Source organism: Cydia pomonella, chromosome 25 (assembly GCF_033807575.1).
Source record: "Cydia pomonella isolate Wapato2018A chromosome 25, ilCydPomo1, whole genome shotgun sequence".
Taxonomy (NCBI): domain Eukaryota; kingdom Metazoa; phylum Arthropoda; class Insecta; order Lepidoptera; family Tortricidae; genus Cydia; species Cydia pomonella.
In genome coordinates, this window is record NC_084727.1 from 8,424,075 (window position 1) to 8,442,680 (window position 18,606).

Sequence of the window (18,606 nt, forward strand, 5' to 3'; positions counted from 1 at the left end):
ACTCATGGCATTTGACCAGCACAAAGGTTAGAAATGAGAGTTAAAGTCTGACGCTCGCACTTGACGATTGAAACGCCTCTAACAAAACGATATTGTAATGTGACGTCACATTGCATTAGTCTGCCCTAAATGTATGGAAGAACAAGAGAATTGCTATTTTGATTCAAAATTTTGCGTTTATGTATATAGTTGTCATTTAAATCGATTTTTTGAGACTTAAAGAGGCTTGGATTTTTTTTAATTCTCGATATGTCTTTTTAAATTCCACTTTTTTATAATGGATGGCTCATTTTTTATCCATTTAGCTAAATTTTGTTATAATATTCAACATGTGTCAAGTACCCAACTATATTGCTGTCAAGTGCGCACAGTGATATTGATCACCAGCATCATGGGCGGGATAGCAATATAACTATGTGCGTGAAATAGAGAGAGCAACAGGCACGTCAATGTACGAAAATCTATATGGAAAGCGTCTCTGCTTTAGACGTCGTTACTTCGTTAATGTACAAATTTATCAGTCAGACGTCAGACCCTGCGCCAGAGCCGCGTGTTCGAATCTTGTGTTCGTCGTATCGTAATATTGTTTTTTAGGGTTCCGTTCCGTTCCGCTGTCAGCATCGGCTCGAGGACATCACTCCCGGTCACATGACACTACTGGCTCACCGTCGTAGCTGGTGTGCGACACGATGACGGCGCGGGCGAGCTGCTGCAGGCTGAAGGGGCACGTGCGGGGGAGGGGGGCGGTCAGCATCGGCTCGAGGACATCACTCCCGGTCACATGACACTACTGGCTCACCGTCGTAGCTGGTGTGCGACACGATGACGGCGCGGGCGAGCTGCTGCAGGCTGAAGGGGCACGTGCGGGGGAGGGGGGCGGTCAGCATCGGCTCGAGGACATCACTCCCGGTCACATGACACTACTGGCTCACCGTCGTAGCTGGTGTGCGACACGATGACGGCGCGGGCGAGCTGCTGCAGGCTGAAGGGGCACGTGCGGGGGAGGGGGGCGGTCAGCATCGGCTCGAGGACATCACTCCCGGTCACATGACACTACTGGCTCACCGTCGTAGCTGGTGTGCGACACGATGACGGCGCGGGCGAGCTGCTGCAGGCTGAAGGGGCACGTGCGGGGGAGGGGGGCGGTCAGCATCGGCTCGAGGACATCACTCCCGGTCACATGACACTACTGGCTCACCGTCGTAGCTGGTGTGCGACACGATGACGGCGCGGGCGAGCTGCTGCAGGCTGAAGGGGCACGTGCGGGGGAGGGGGGCGGTCAGCATCGGCTCGAGGACATCACTCCCGGTCACATGACACTACTGGCTCACCGTCGTAGCTGGTGTGCGACACGATGACGGCGCGGGCGAGCTGCTGCAGGCTGAAGGGGCACGTGCGGGGGAGGGGGGGCGGTCAGCATCGGCTCGAGGACATCACTCCCGGTCACATGACACTACTGGCTCACCGTCGTAGCTGGTGTGCGACACGATGACGGCGCGGGCGAGCTGCTGCAGGCTGAAGGGGCACGTGCGGGGGAGGGGGGCGGTCAGCATCGGCTCGAGGACATCACTCCCGGTCACATGACACTACTGGCTCACCGTCGTAGCTGGTGTGCGACACGATGACGGCGCGGGCGAGCTGCTGCAGGCTGAAGGGGCACGTGCGTGGGAGGGGGGCGGTCAGCATCGGCTCGAGGACATCACTCCCGGTCACATGACACTACTGGCTCACCGTCGTAGCTGGTGTGCGACACGATGACGGCGCGGGCGAGCTGCTGCAGGCTGAAGGGGCACGTGCGGGGGAGGGGGGCGGTCAGCATCGGCTCGAGGACATCACTCCCGGTCACATGACACTACTGGCTCACCGTCGTAGCTGGTGTGCGACACGATGACGGCGCGGGCGAGCTGCTGCAGGCTGAAGGGGCACGTGCGGGGGAGGGGGGCGGTCAGCATCGGCTCGAGGACATCACTCCCGGTCACATGACACTACTGGCTCACCGTCGTAGCTGGTGTGCGACACGATGACGGCGCGGGCGAGCTGCTGCAGGCTGAAGGGGCACGTGCGGGGGAGGGGGGCGGTCAGCATCGGCTCGAGGACATCACTCCCGGTCACATGACACTACTGGCTCACCGTCGTAGCTGGTGTGCGACACGATGACGGCGCGGGCGAGCTGCTGCAGGCTGAAGGGGCACGTGCGGGGGAGGGGGGCGGTCAGCATCGGCTCGAGGACATCACTCCCGGTCACATGACACTACTGGCTCACCGTCGTAGCTGGTGTGCGACACGATGACGGCGCGGGCGAGCTGCTGCAGGCTGAAGGGGCACGTGCGGGGGAGGGGGGCGGTCAGCATCGGCTCGAGGACATCACTCCCGGTCACATGACACTACTGGCTCACCGTCGTAGCTGGTGTGCGACACGATGACGGCGCGGGCGAGCTGCTGCAGGCTGAAGGGGCACGTGCGGGGGAGGGGGGCGGTCAGCATCGGCTCGAGGACATCACTCCCGGTCACATGACACTACTGGCTCACCGTCGTAGCTGGTGTGCGACACGATGACGGCGCGGGCGAGCTGCTGCAGGCTGAAGGGGCACGTGCGGGGGAGGGGGGCGGTCAGCATCGGCTCGAGGACATCACTCCCGGTCACATGACACTACTGGCTCACCGTCGTAGCTGGTGTGCGACACGATGACGGCGCGGGCGAGCTGCTGCAGGCTGAAGGGGCACGTGCGGGGGAGGGGGGCGGTCAGCATCGGCTCGAGGACATCACTCCCGGTCACATGACACTACTGGCTCACCGTCGTAGCTGGTGTGCGACACGATGACGGCGCGGGCGAGCTGCTGCAGGCTGAAGGGGCACGTGCGGGGGAGGGGGGCGGTCAGCATCGGCTCGAAGAACATCACGCAGGCCGGGTCCTACAGAAATATCGTGTTTAAAATATTGTTTAGTATATATCACTATAACGTTCTGCAAATCTGGCGCAGAGCAGTACGGGCGCTTATTTACCAATAGTTTACCAGCATTTAAATGTCTAAATGAAGAAGTTTCTAGAACTCTATATACATAGTGACCGCGGAAACGGCGAACAGTATTATGACAATAATAGTCGAAGTCTCCTACTGTCGATTTTCTTAAAGCATCTGATGAGTTGAACATGAGATTACTACACAAGTTGACAAACTAGGCTCTGTTGACTGAATCTCTAAACTGTATTTATCTTAGATACTGAAACTTAAGAACAAATAAACTGGATGTAAACGAAACTGGGTCTAGTCGTACGACTGTAAAGTATAAGGAGTAAAGCAGGGTTCAGTTTTAGTCTTTTATCTTCCTTATGTTGGGCTGGGAGTTCCATAAGGTTCAACTTTGGGACCTTCTGTCTTCCTTTTGTAGAGTCGCACAGACGCACAAGGTTCAATTTTGGGACATTTTCTCTTCCTTGCATTGGGAGTTCTAAAGGATTCAATTTTGGGATCTTGTTCTTCCTTACATAAGGAATTCAACAGGATTCAACTTAGAAACCTATTGTCTTCCTTGTTCCTTGTGCTGTCTTCCTTGTATTTGGAGTGCCACAGGGTTTAATTATAGAACCATTTCTCCTACTGTTGTAGTGTGTTGATAGTGTTCAATCCTGGCGGGCAGCCATCGTCCATTTTTGAAGAACGACACCAAGAAAGCTGTACGACTGCAAAACTCGTAGAGCATAAAGTACCACAGGGTTCAACTGTGGGACCTTTTGTCTTCCGTGTTAGGAGTTTCACAAGGTTCAACTGTGGTACCACTTGTCTTCGTTGTGTTGGGAGTTCCACAGGGTTCAACATTAGGAACTTTTCTCTTCCTTGAGTTTGGAGTTCCACAGGGTTCAATTATAGGACCTTTTCTTTTCCTCCTGAACCCACTGAAATTTTAACTATATGGAAAATAATTTGGCTAATATGATGCGAATATTACCTTATAGTGCTCTATGAGCCTCGTGACCGTGGGCGCGGCGAACACGGCCGGGTCGTGGGAGTCGAAGCTGAAGCGGTGCTGGTAGTGCTCGATCCTGGCGTGGAGCGAGCGGCCATACTTGCGGAACGACACCGAGAACAGGTGGTCTTCCTGCGCCGAGTCGCGGAGGAGGAATGTGCCTGTGGAGGGGTAACAATGAAGTAAGATGTTGGGTTAGTTCGGATGCAAAATGTGCCTCCGAATTATAGATGGCAGTGTACAGTCACCGTCAGATATATCGGAGCGGCCAAGGTGCTCACAAATATCTGAACACGCCTCTATTGTCAAGGCGCTAGAGTACGTGTGTTATTGATATTAATGAGCACTTCGGCCGCTCCAATATTTCTGATGGCTGTATGCCATGTTTTTTTGTGGTATTTAAGTAAGTGGATTGTATTGTACAACGCCATTTCAGTTGTTAAACCCGGGCATATTTTTTTTTCTTTGATTTAACATATCTTACACTTAATCATTTTTAGTTAGTGAATATATTGGCAGTATCAACACACCTTCAGGCTTATTGTCTAGTAGTCGTTCTGCTTCGTAGCGGTCCATCTTGCCCCAGTAGAAGGAGCAGGCTGTGATTTGTTGAAGGTCTGGTACTAGACAATGTATGTAGTCCACCTGAGAGAATGATACAATATATCAAGGGTTGTAACTATTTTTTTTGTCTACCTGTCGTCTGTAATGGTTGAATTAAGATATAAGACTGTAATATTCATAAGCAAACGCTGTATTCAACTATAATGACCAATCACGTGGAGCCGCAGTCCAATAGAAAAGACACCAACGCGCTACTATTTCATGAGTATTTACTTTTGTAGTAGTAGTGAGATGCTTATCAAATTTTCTATAATTATCTAGGTTTTAGGAAAAAAGTATTATTTTAGATGAAGTATTGTATACAATAGTGATATATAAATATTATAGGACATTATTACACAAATTGACTAAGTCCCAAAGTAAGCTCAATAAGTATTATTCTGGGGATACCGATATATATAGATATATATATATATATATATAATATAATAATGTCACAGTAATGTTAAACCTGCTTACTGTATTACTACTTATTGTATTTTTTCTTTTTTTTTCCTCTGTAGACTAGTAAATAGAATTTAAGTATGTCTCATGATTTCATTTTCTTTATGCTGTTGGTATGTATGTTAACATTATGTACTTAATAATGAACCTCCAGGTCTATGATTCTTAAGTATGTTAAGTACTCTACATTGTACTTCAAATCCATTTGTGTTCTAAATATAAAAAATAATAATATAAGTATTTAAATACATAGAAAACATCCATGACCCGGGAACAAATATCAGTGCTTGTCACACAAAAAAATGCCCTTACCAGGATTTGAACCCGGGGCCATCGGCTTCATAGGCAGGGTCACTACCCACTAGGCCAGGCGGGTCGTCAGTGATATAATAAAGTTTTTCAATCTCGTAACTTCATTAGGCCACTCCCCACTAGTATTTTATACAAACGTGATATAATAGTGTTTTTCAGTCGAGTACCGTGCTTAGGCAACTCAGCAATCTTCGTTGCCTAAGTAAGGTCCGAAATTAAAAAGTTTGATTATGTCACTATTGCATACAATACATTTTTTTTATACCACGACGGTGGCAAACAAGCATACGGCCCGCCTGATGGTAAGCAGTCACCGTAGCCTATGGACGCCTGCAACACCAGAGGCATTACATGCGCGTTGCCGACCCTTTAAAAACCTGTACACTCCTTTTTTGAAGAACCCCATACTGTAGCCCCTCGGGAAAACAGAGTATTTAGTATTTCTACGAGTCATCTAAAATGATACTTCTTTTACTATTAAACCTAAAAAATAAATGAAAATTGGTAAGTATCTCAGTAGACAAAAATGTAGATAAAAACGCGCGATTGTACGAGTATGTTATCGTTCGTTACCTGCGTGTGGACCTTGGTGGGCAGCGGCTGCTGCGCGCCCGGGGTTCCGGCCCCGGCCCCGGCCCCGGCCCCGGCCGCCAGCGGCGCGCGCAGCAGCAGCGCGCGCAGCTCGCCGCCCATCACCACCTGCCGACGTGAACATCATTACGAACATTCTACAACAACCACTGACAACTTAACGTGCACAATATTTAAATGTATGTAAACACTTTATGTACATAAAACAGATTACACGGGTGAATCAACTTTTTTTGTTTTGTTATCTTGTCCCGTTGTCCAAGGGACAACAGTGGCACAGTTTCTTTGAAGAAACGTTGCATGCCGTTCTATTAACATGCTTAGTAGGGGGCCCATTATGGACATTGGTTATAACGACCATAAAAACGCAAGTTTGATACATTTAAGTACCATAAAATCAGTATTTCAATCAACTTTTGTCCCCTGGACAACTAATCGTAACCATGGCAACGAGTGACGCTAAAAAGTTGATTCTCCCACAAAATATGTATATACAACGTAAAAAGGCAAACTTAGCTCTGTAAGGAATCCCTTCCGGTAAACCTTTGAGCAATTTACAGTGTAAGTTTTTTTACCCCTCGTTTGCCGTTATCTACGTGTTAACGTACTATTCGGTTTCCGGCCGAATACTATGCCACTATTCGGTATTCGGCCGAATAGTGAAAATGTGGCCGAATAGGCCGAACACCGAATAATGGCCGAATATTCGTTGCATCTCTACTCCACACCAAAGAGTTAATGTGCTCATAAGTTTTATTTTATGTTAGTATTTCGAATTGTACAAATAACACTTTTAAATAATGAAACCTACAAATTCATTACTTACAGTCAGACAAGCTAAGTTGACAACAATTTTTATAGCCCAGACTATGCAAGTGTTAAGTAAACGTCAAAATTTCATAGAAGTTTGACGTTTAAAATAACACTCACTGTCTGGGCTGTCACAACCGCTGCCAACTTATCTTGGTCGGACTATATTCAAAGAGAATTTGAAATAGAAAGTATTGTCAAAGAAAACTTTGTAGCCACGTAAGTTTAATGCAATCTTTCGACACACGATTAAAACTTTTAGAATGCCATTTGACTTTGATCCTTATTCCTTCACTGATATGTGTTAAATTAGTTAAATATCAAAAAGTGGCGCCATCTTACCGGGCACAACCTAAAGGTTATGGCGCCATCGCTCGAAACGATGTCGCTATACCTTTGGCATCTATTAGATGGCAGTAAATTTATTTAATTTATTACAAAGTTTTCTTTGTCAATTCACATACATACATACATACATACATACATATAATCACGCCTATTTCCCGAAGGGTAGGCAGACCACGGATTTCCACTTGCTACGATCCTGACATACCTCTTTCGCTTCCTTCACTTTCATGACATTCCTCATACACGCTCGTCGGTTTAGGGTGCTCTTGACCTGGCCTTTCTTCAATTCACCTCTATTTTAAATTCTCTTTGCTATTATAAGTTTTTTTTTTTAATTTAGCACTGAGTTTCCGCTACAGCAAAATGGTCTCAAAAAACTTTTCACAATTTGTTTTATTAAAAATAACTGTAATTTAAAGACTGTTTAAAATATACAGTCGGCTACAAAATCATTATTGACAATACCTTGCGCATTTGCACCAAAACTTGACATAATAAGTCGACGGCCGATCAGGCAGATCAGGATTTCCCTACACATATCGTGAAACGTGAAAATCTTTGTCTCGTTCCCCGAGTCGACGAAGCCCCGCTTAGCGGGGCTTCTTGGTCAGTTTGCTCTTCGGGCATCTGAAGCAATCTAACGAACCTACCCTACCGAGCTATTGGTTTAATGTAACTATCGTTAAAACATTACACAGTAACATTACGATCTGCCTGATCTTACGATCGGCCGCCGACATAGACAAATGAAATAAAAAACCGGCCAAGTGCGAGTGGGACTCGCGCACGAAAGGTTCCGTACCATTATCAATAAAAACGGCAAAAAAAACGTTTGTTGTATGGGAGGCCCCTTAAATATTTATTTAATTCTGTTTTTTAGTATTTGTTGTCATGGCGGCAACAGAAATACATCATCTGTCAAAATTTTAACTGTCTAGCTATCACGGTTCGTGAGATACAGCCTGGTGACAGACGGACGGACGGACGGACAGCGGAGTCTTAGTAATAGGGTCCCGTTTACCCTTTGGGTACGGAACCCTAAAAACCTACCTGGAAGTGCGGATGTAACCGAATGGAGCCATCACTAGCTTGTGTGAGCTCGCTCCTCCTGCCTTCTTGCGATGACTCGGAATCGCTACAAAAAAATACAAATAATTTAAATTTTTTCGCAATTTATAATTATAACTTAAAACGACACCTCAATGGAAATTTGTTTGTATTACCAACATTGGTTGAGTAAGATGTGTGTGTGTTTTTCAGTATAATTAATATACAGTGTACAAGTTTATCATGGCTTTTTTTTTCTCTTTTTCTTTCTCTGTATGTATGTATGTATAACTGTGTACTTATACTGAAAAAAATAATGTTCTATTCTATTCTATAAGCTAAGACAATTTCGTGATTCGAATTTGCACACGCTAGCACGCACGCACGCACGCACGCACGCACGCACGCACGCACGCACGCATGCACGCACGCACGCACGCACACACGCACGCATGCACGAACAGAAGCTCACGCGCGACACCGAATATGCCCTTAAACAGATCCGCACGTTTTTTTTTTACCTCGCATAATACTTACGATCTGGGAGCCACTGAGAGAACGTAAACCTCAGCAGTAGAGTTGTCTGTCGGGTTGTCGCCTTCTGTCAAAAATTAAGTAAAAATAAAAATGTAATTGGGAGAATCTTTAAAGGGAAAAGCTTTAAATTTCGCTTAAAACAGTGGCTTATCGAGCAATCCTTTTACAGCTACGACGAATTCATTGCGTATAAAGCGCAATAATTATACTGATTATTATGTTATTGTAATAACTATCATAAGTACCATGTATTTACTACTAGTAAATTATTACTAAAGGTACTATTACTAAATTATTTATTAATGACGTATAAATTGGTTTTATGAATAAATTATTATGATTATTATGATTATGATTATGAATCAACTTTTTAGCGTCACTCGTTGCCATGGTTACGATTAGTTGTCCAGGGGACAAAAGTTCATTGAAATACTGATTTTATGGTACTTAAATGTATCCAACTTGTGTTTTTGTGGTCGTTATAACCAATGTCCATAATGAGCCTCCTACTAAGCATGTTAATAGTACGGCATACAACGTCTCTTGAAACAAACTGTGCCACTGTTGTCCCTTGGACAACGGGACAGGATAACAAAACAAAAAAAGTTGATTCACCCAATTTCTTTTTAATGTTTTTCTTACAGACTTTACTGTAATGGACCAGATAGTAAGTCGGTAATCGGTCCAAAAGTCTGGGATATTTGGCATTAGTGCATGCAGTATGATCAGATAATTTGAAATAGAGGTGTATTGTCAAAGTAAACTTTGTAGCCACAGTAAATTTACTGCCATCTTTCGACACAAAAACTTCTAGAACGCCATTTGACTTTGATCCTTATTCTTTCACTGATATGTGTTACATTTGTTAAGTATCAAAAAGTGGCGCCATCTACTAGAGCATAGGCCAAAGGTATGGCGGCATCTTTTCGAGCGACGGCTACAAAGTTTACATTAAAAATCCACCTTTATTATGTCCTGAACACAAATATTTTTTGGCAAAAATTTCATTTTTGGTACAAGCTTTTATCGCTGACTGTACTTTTCTTTCCACAAGTAACTAAATACTCATCGAGACAATTCTAAAAACCCCAAACACAATTAGGTTACGTTGTTTTATCACAGAGTTCCTATGGCCGCCTCCTGTCTCCATCATCAGATCATCTCGGTGGTGCCATAATATTGCATTGTCACCCGACTTACATATGTATGCAAATTTTCAGCTTCATCGGAAACCGGGAGGTGGGTCAAATTTAACTTGCAAGATTTGATTACAAACAGACAACGGTCAGGTGAAAGTAAATAAAAGCTTGTAATGAAATGACAAAAGCGAAAATGGTCGGAGTAGTAACTACGACGTCACAAATTCAGGGGTACAAAGAAAACATTATTTTTCTTTTAAACATACCTTAGCCTCAAAATTTGCCACTGAAAATCTAACCTAATATTTAGGAAATAGAGTTGATTTTGCGTTGTTTGAAAATTGAACGAAACAATGCATAAGCGACTTTGTTCCAATTAAATATGATTTAAATTTCCTTGAACTGAAGAAGTACTATAGGTTGGACCTTAGGAGGTTAGGTTTAATGGACATACCTCGGTTTAAGACGATTGTATCCAGCTCTCTGCGTAGATCTCTGGCGCCAAGCGTTATAACTGCTGCCAACCTGGAACCACAAATATTATCATAATATATATATTTTGAAGACCGGTCTGGCCTAGTAGTACCCTGCCTATGAAGCTGATGGTACCGGGTTCAAATCCTGGTAAGGGTATTTATTTGTGTGATGAGCACGGATATTTGTTCTTGAGTCATGGGTGTTTTCTATATATGTAAGTATTTACAAATATTTATATATATTATACAGGGTGATTCATGAGACGTGAGCAGGACCAAGCCTACACAATCAGTAAATGTTAATGAATCGTTCACCGTCATATTTAAGTAAAACAATCACGCTTTTTTCTGTTATCTAACTTTTTTTAAGGACATATTATCTACAATCATGGATCCCCTACAATACTTAATTAACAAAGATAAAACTTCTTTAACCGTTATGACAGCACTTTGATTATGAAGAAAATAAAATGTCACACTTGAATAGGCGGGTCCACACAGAGAGTGCGTTTTCCTCGCTAGAGCGCGCCGCCTCGGCCGAGGCACGTCTACACTGGCTGGTTTGTGCGTGAGGAAATTGCCTCGCGCGTATGCTCGCTCTGTGTGGACCCGGCTATTCAATTGTCACGTGTTTGTGACCATAAATGCCCTAAAAGAAAAAATTAAGGCACTTTCCCCCGATGGCCCGTAATTTTTTCCACTCTGTATACTCGCCGCTGACTAGTACAGTATTTGTAGTGCACTCACCGGTCGTCAGCGATGGCGTCGGTGACACTGACGCGGCGGTAGGCCGTGCACACGCGCGTCGACCCCTGTATACTCGCCGCCGACTAGTACAGTATTTGTAGTGCACTCACCGGTCGTCAGCGATGGCGTCGGTGACACTGACGCGGCGGTAGGCCGTGCACACGCGCGTCGACCCCTGTATACTCGCCGCCGACTAGTACAGTATTGGAGTGCACTCACCGGTCGTCAGCGATGGCGTCGGTGACACTGACGCGGCGGTAGGCCGTGCACACGCGCGTCGACCCCTGTATACTCGCCGCCGACTAGTACAGTATTGGAGTGCACTCACCGGTCGTCAGCGATGGCGTCGGTGACACTGACGCGGCGGTAGGCCGTGCACACGCGCGTCGACCCCTGTATACTCGCCGCCGACTAGTACAGTATTGGAGTGCACTCACCGGTCGTCAGCGATGGCGTCGGTGACACTGACGCGGCGGTAGGCCGTGCACACGCGCGTCGACCCCTGTATACTCGCCGCCGACTAGTACAGTATTGGAGTGCACTCACCGGTCGTCAGCGATGGCGTCGGTGACACTGACGCGGCGGTAGGCCGTGCACACGCGCGTCGACCCCTGTATACTCGCCGCCGACTAGTACAGTATTGGAGTGCACTCACCGGTCGTCAGCGATGGCGTCGGTGACACTGACGCGGCGGTAGGCCGTGCACACGCGCGTCGACCCCTGTATACTCGCCGCCGACTAGTACAGTATTGGAGTGCACTCACCGGTCGTCAGCGATGGCGTCGGTGACACTGACGCGGCGGTAGGCCGTGCACACGCGCGTCGACCCCTGTATACTCGCCGCCGACTAGTACAGTATTTGTAGTGCACTCACCGGTCGTCAGCGATGGCGTCGGTGACACTGACGCGGCGGTAGGCCGTGCACACGCGCGTCGACCCCTGTATACTCGCCGCCGACTAGTACAGTATTTGTAGTGCACTCACCGGTCGTCAGCGATGGCGTCGGTGACACTGACGCGGCGGTAGGCCGTGCACACGCGCGTCGACCCCTGTATACTCGCCGCCGACTAGTACAGTATTTGTAGTGCACTCACCGGTCGTCAGCGATGGCGTCGGTGACACTGACGCGGCGGTAGGCCGTGCACACGCGCGTCGACCCCTGTATACTCGCCGCCGACTAGTACAGTATTGGAGTGCACTCACCGGTCGTCAGCGATGGCGTCGGTGACACTGACGCGGCGGTAGGCCGTGCACACGCGCGTCGACCCCTGTACTCGCCGCTGACTAGTACAGTATTTGTAGTGCACTCACCGGTCGTCAGCGATGGCGTCGGTGACACTGACGCGGCGGTAGGCCGTGCACACGCGCGTCGACCCCTGTATACTCGCCGCCGACTAGTACAGTATTGGAGTGCACTCACCGGTCGTCAGCGATGGCGTCGGTGACACTGACGCGGCGGTAGGCCGTGCACACGCGCGTCGACCCCTGTATACTCGCCGCCGACTAGTACAGTATTTGTAGTGCACTCACCGGTCGTCAGCGATGGCGTCGGTGACACTGACGCGGCGGTAGGCCGTGCACACGCGCGTCGACCCCTGTATACTCGCCGCCGACTAGTACAGTATTTGTAGTGCACTCACCGGTCGTCAGCGATGGCGTCGGTGACACTGACGCGGCGGTAGGCCGTGCACACGCGCGTCGACCCCTGTATACTCGCCGCCGACTAGTACAGTATTGGAGTGCACTCACCGGTCGTCAGCGATGGCGTCGGTGACACTGACGCGGCGGTAGGCCGTGCACACGCGCGTCGACCCCTGTATACTCACCGCCGACTAGTACAGTATTGGAGTGCACTCACCGGTCGTCAGCGATGGCGTCGGTGACACTGACGCGGCGGTAGGCCGTGCACACGCGCGTCGACCCCTGTACTCGCCGCTGACTAGTACAGTATTTGTAGTGCACTCACCGGTCGTCAGCGATGGCGTCGGTGACACTGACGCGGCGGTAGGCCGTGCACACGCGCGTCGACCCCTGTATACTCGCCGCCGACTAGTACAGTATTGGAGTGCACTCACCGGTCGTCAGCGATGGCGTCGGTGACACTGACGCGGCGGTAGGCCGTGCACACGCGCGTCGACCCCTGTATACTCGCCGCCGACTAGTACAGTATTGGAGTGCACTCACCGGTCGTCAGCGATGGCGTCGGTGACACTGACGCGGCGGTAGGCCGTGCACACGCGCGTCGACCCCTGTATACTCGCCGCCGACTAGTACAGTATTGGAGTGCACTCACCGGTCGTCAGCGATGGCGTCGGTGACACTGACGCGGCGGTAGGCCGTGCACACGCGCGTCGACCCCTGTATACTCGCCGCCGACTAGTACAGTATTGGAGTGCACTCACCGGTCGTCAGCGATGGCGTCGGTGACACTGACGCGGCGGTAGGCCGTGCACACGCGCGTCGACCCCTGTATACTCGCCGCCGACTAGTACAGTATTGGAGTGCACTCACCGGTCGTCAGCGATGGCGTCGGTGACACTGACGCGGCGGTAGGCCGTGCACACGCGCGTCGACCCCTGTATACTCGCCGCCGACTAGTACAGTATTGGAGTGCACTCACCGGTCGTCAGCGATGGCGTCGGTGACACTGACGCGGCGGTAGGCCGTGCACACGCGCGTCGACCCCTGTATACTCGCCGCCGACTAGTACAGTATTGGAGTGCACTCACCGGTCGTCAGCGATGGCGTCGGTGACACTGACGCGGCGGTAGGCCGTGCACACGCGCGTCGACCCCTGTATACTCGCCGCCGACTAGTACAGTATTGGAGTGCACTCACCGGTCGTCAGCGATGGCGTCGGTGACACTGACGCGGCGGTAGGCCGTGCACACGCGCGTCGACCCCTGTATACTCGCCGCCGACTAGTACAGTATTGGAGTGCACTCACCGGTCGTCAGCGATGGCGTCGGTGACACTGACGCGGCGGTAGGCCGTGCACACGCGCGTCGACCCCTGTATACTCGCCGCCGACTAGTACAGTATTGGAGTGCACTCACCGGTCGTCAGCGATGGCGTCGGTGACACTGACGCGGCGGTAGGCCGTGCACACGCGCGTCGACCCCTGTATACTCGCCGCCGACTAGTACAGTATTGGAGTGCACTCACCGGTCGTCAGCGATGGCGTCGGTGACACTGACGCGGCGGTAGGCCGTGCACACGCGCGTCGACCCCTGTATACTCGCCGCCGACTAGTACAGTATTGGAGTGCACTCACCGGTCGTCAGCGATGGCGTCGGTGACACTGACGCGGCGGTAGGCCGTGCACACGCGCGTCGACCCCTGTATACTCGCCGCCGACTAGTACAGTATTGGAGTGCACTCACCGGTCGTCAGCGATGGCGTCGGTGACACTGACGCGGCGGTAGGCCGTGCACACGCGCGTCGACCCCTGTATACTCGCCGCCGACTAGTACAGTATTGGAGTGCACTCACCGGTCGTCAGCGATGGCGTCGGTGACACTGACGCGGCGGTAGGCCGTGCACACGCGCGTCGACCCCTGTATACTCGCCGCCGACTAGTACAGTATTGGAGTGCACTCACCGGTCGTCAGCGATGGCGTCGGTGACACTGACGCGGCGGTAGGCCGTGCACACGCGCGTCGACCCCTGTATACTCGCCGCCGACTAGTACAGTATTGGAGTGCACTCACCGGTCGTCAGCGATGGCGTCGGTGACACTGACGCGGCGGTAGGCCGTGCACACGCGCGTCGACCCCTGTATACTCGCCGCCGACTAGTACAGTATTGGAGTGCACTCACCGGTCGTCAGCGATGGCGTCGGTGACACTGACGCGGCGGTAGGCCGTGCACACGCGCGTCGACCCCTGTATACTCGCCGCCGACTAGTACAGTATTGGAGTGCACTCACCGGTCGTCAGCGATGGCGTCGGTGACACTGACGCGGCGGTAGGCCGTGCACACGCGCGTCGACCCCTGTATACTCGCCGCCGACTAGTACAGTATTGGAGTGCACTCACCGGTCGTCAGCGATGGCGTCGGTGACACTGACGCGGCGGTAGGCCGTGCACACGCGCGTCGACCCCTGTATACTCGCCGCCGACTAGTACAGTATTGGAGTGCACTCACCGGTCGTCAGCGATGGCGTCGGTGACACTGACGCGGCGGTAGGCCGTGCACACGCGCGTCGACCCCTGTATACTCGCCGCCGACTAGTACAGTATTGGAGTGCACTCACCGGTCGTCAGCGATGGCGTCGGTGACACTGACGCGGCGGTAGGCCGTGCACACGCGCGTCGACCCCTGTATACTCGCCGCCGACTAGTACAGTATTGGAGTGCACTCACCGGTCGTCAGCGATGGCGTCGGTGACACTGACGCGGCGGTAGGCCGTGCACACGCGCGTCGACCCCTGTATACTCGCCGCCGACTAGTACAGTATTGGAGTGCACTCACCGGTCGTCAGCGATGGCGTCGGTGACACTGACGCGGCGGTAGGCCGTGCACACGCGCGTCGACCCCTGTATACTCGCCGCCGACTAGTACAGTATTGGAGTGCACTCACCGGTCGTCAGCGATGGCGTCGGTGACACTGACGCGGCGGTAGGCCGTGCACACGCGCGTCGACCCCTGTATACTCGCCGCCGACTAGTACAGTATTGGAGTGCACTCACCGGTCGTCAGCGATGGCGTCGGTGACACTGACGCGGCGGTAGGCCGTGCACACGCGCGTCGACCCCTGTATACTCGCCGCCGACTAGTACAGTATTGGAGTGCACTCACCGGTCGTCAGCGATGGCGTCGGTGACACTGACGCGGCGGTAGGCCGTGCACACGCGCGTCGACCCCTGTATACTCGCCGCCGACTAGTACAGTATTGGAGTGCACTCACCGGTCGTCAGCGATGGCGTCGGTGACACTGACGCGGCGGTAGGCCGTGCACACGCGCGTCGACCCCTGTATACTCGCCGCCGACTAGTACAGTATTGGAGTGCACTCACCGGTCGTCAGCGATGGCGTCGGTGACACTGACGCGGCGGTAGGCCGTGCACACGCGCGTCGACCCCTGTATACTCGCCGCCGACTAGTACAGTATTGGAGTGCACTCACCGGTCGTCAGCGATGGCGTCGGTGACACTGACGCGGCGGTAGGCCGTGCACACGCGCGTCGACCCCTGTATACTCGCCGCCGACTAGTACAGTATTGGAGTGCACTCACCGGTCGTCAGCGATGGCGTCGGTGACACTGACGCGGCGGTAGGCCGTGCACACGCGCGTCGACCCCTGTATACTCGCCGCCGACTAGTACAGTATTGGAGTGCACTCACCGGTCGTCAGCGATGGCGTCGGTGACACTGACGCGGCGGTAGGCCGTGCACACGCGCGTCGACCCCTGTATACTCGCCGCCGACTAGTACAGTATTGGAGTGCACTCACCGGTCGTCAGCGATGGCGTCGGTGACACTGACGCGGCGGTAGGCCGTGCACACGCACGCCGGCCGCCGCCCGCGCCGCCGGCACGAGCACTCGCGCGTCGACCATCTGTAACGAATGACAAATGTTTATTAATGGTATCAATCGATCAGGTTCCTTTGAGGACTAAATGCCTATATGGAACCCATTGCATTAAAGTAATACAAAAGTCACAAAGGATAGTCAAATCGGACAATAGCACTTTTCTGACGAAACACTCTGAAGACGGTAGTGTTATCTCGGCACGCTGCTGGGAGACTCCACGTAGCGTCGCCGCTCGAACGTGCGTTAGCGTCAAGCGTGCACGCTCGGAAGACGGTAGTGTTACCTGTCTGTGACAGCGCTGAAGTATCTCTGCACGCTGCTGAGAGACTACACGTAGCGTCGCCGCTCGAAGTATAGCTGTGGGCGTTAGGGTCAAGCGTGCACGCTCGGAAGACGGTAGTGTTACCTGTCTGTGACAGCGCTGACGTATCTCTGCACGCTGCTGGGAGACTACACGTAGCAGCGCCGCTCGAACTATAGCTGTGGGCGACTACCCGTAGCAGCGCCGCTCGAACTATAGCTGTGGGCGTTAGCGTCAAGCGTGCACGCTCGGAAGACGGTAGTGTTACCTGTCTGTGACAGCGCTGACGTATCTCTGCACGCTGCTGGGAGACTACACGTAGCAGCGCCGCTCGAACTATAGCTTTGGGCGTTAGCGTCAAGCGTGCACCCTCCGAAGATGGTAGTATTACCTGTCAGCGACAGCGCTGGCGTATCTCTGCACGCTGCTGGGCGACTACCCGTAGCAGCGCCGCTCGAACTATAGCTGTGGGCGACTACCCGTAGCAGCGCCGCTCGAACTATAGCTGTGGGCGTTAGCGTCAAGCGTGCACGCTCGGAAGACGGTAGTGTTACCTGTCTGTAACCGCGCTGACGTATCTCTGCACGCTGCTGGGAGACTCCACGTAGCGCCGCCGCTCGAAGCCGCAGCCGCAAGAGCACTCACCGCCTGATACAACAATAAATAAATATCAGAAAGATCCAGTAATCGGAAAGTGTCATTTTTAACTTCACTACCATCATCCCAGTATAAATAGCTCGCACAAATTCACAATTGCTCCATCCACCGTATGTGGATGAATAGACTTTTAGAACATTGATTTCGTGTCCCTAGACTCCCTAACAACGAAAACTCGATTTTCCAAAAACTTTGACTAGTCATCGTCGATGGGTTGATTTTTTAATTTTTTTTATTTGCATTATTGGCATGGGCATTATTAGATCCATAAGTATTAATTAACATATTAAAATTAGCAACTTGATCAGATAGTTATTATTTGTACAGTCGCCATCAGATATATCTGAGCTGTCGAAGTGCTTAAAAATATCTGAACCCTAACACCTTGATATTAGAGGCGTGTTCAGATATTTGTGAGCATCTTAGCCGCTTCGATATATCTGATGGTGACTATACGGCAACGCAGCAGAAGAAATGTTTGCTCCCATACAAAACTCAGGGACACACCATTTTTGTATGGCACCTAACTTTATTCTGGTGGTTTTTGAAAAATCAATCTATCTTTGCTAGGGAGTCTGGGGACACGAAATCAGTGTCCTAAAAGTTGATGCATGTAGCCTATAGGGATCAATTTCTAAAAGCCAGCGCGAGACTCAGTACATTACTTACTCTTCCTTGAAGTTTGTTGTCCCATGGTTCCGTCCTATTTTCACGATGGGGGGTTCGGCCAGCGAACTATCATCTGAAATTAAAATTAATACATTTTTAAGTAACCTAGGTACAAACATCGCAAAAATTTAGTATTATGTCACTACCTGTGAGTTCCTATAATTGGCTTCCTGTATCTACTATATTTTTCTATGTTAATGTCACAGCTGTTGGATCTCCATATAAATAATTAAAAAAAAAAATGGCCTAAATGAAACTGATACCAATTAGCACAAAAAGCAAACGCGCATGTAACTCAACTGGAGTTGGTAGGGCACAGCACAGCGGATGTCATTCCAGATCTAGAGCAGAGCCCAACTGGGGAAGTACCTCCACCTTACAGAAAATCGCAGCCAAATAACA

The 18,606-nt window shown here is 50.7% G+C and overlaps 1 protein-coding gene across 1 annotated transcript in view; it reads right to left on the minus strand.

Moving 5' to 3' along the window:
- Positions 1–18,606, minus strand: part of LOC133531784 (uncharacterized) — a 30,354-nt gene that overhangs the window by 8,662 nt on the left and 3,086 nt on the right. The window contains exons 2-11 of the mRNA XM_061870181.1: positions 18,205–18,277; positions 17,433–17,526; positions 16,497–16,601; positions 10,274–10,344; positions 8,681–8,744; positions 8,147–8,231; positions 5,921–6,046; positions 4,498–4,612; positions 3,950–4,128; positions 2,796–2,913 (exon numbers count right to left, since the gene is read on the minus strand). Coding sequence (XP_061726165.1) covers positions 2,796–2,913; positions 3,950–4,128; positions 4,498–4,612; positions 5,921–6,046; positions 8,147–8,231; positions 8,681–8,744; positions 10,274–10,344; positions 16,497–16,601; positions 17,433–17,526; positions 18,205–18,229 — 982 coding nt within the window. The 5' untranslated portion in view covers positions 18,230–18,277. The remainder of the gene's footprint in view (positions 1–2,795; positions 2,914–3,949; positions 4,129–4,497; positions 4,613–5,920; positions 6,047–8,146; positions 8,232–8,680; positions 8,745–10,273; positions 10,345–16,496; positions 16,602–17,432; positions 17,527–18,204; positions 18,278–18,606) is intronic.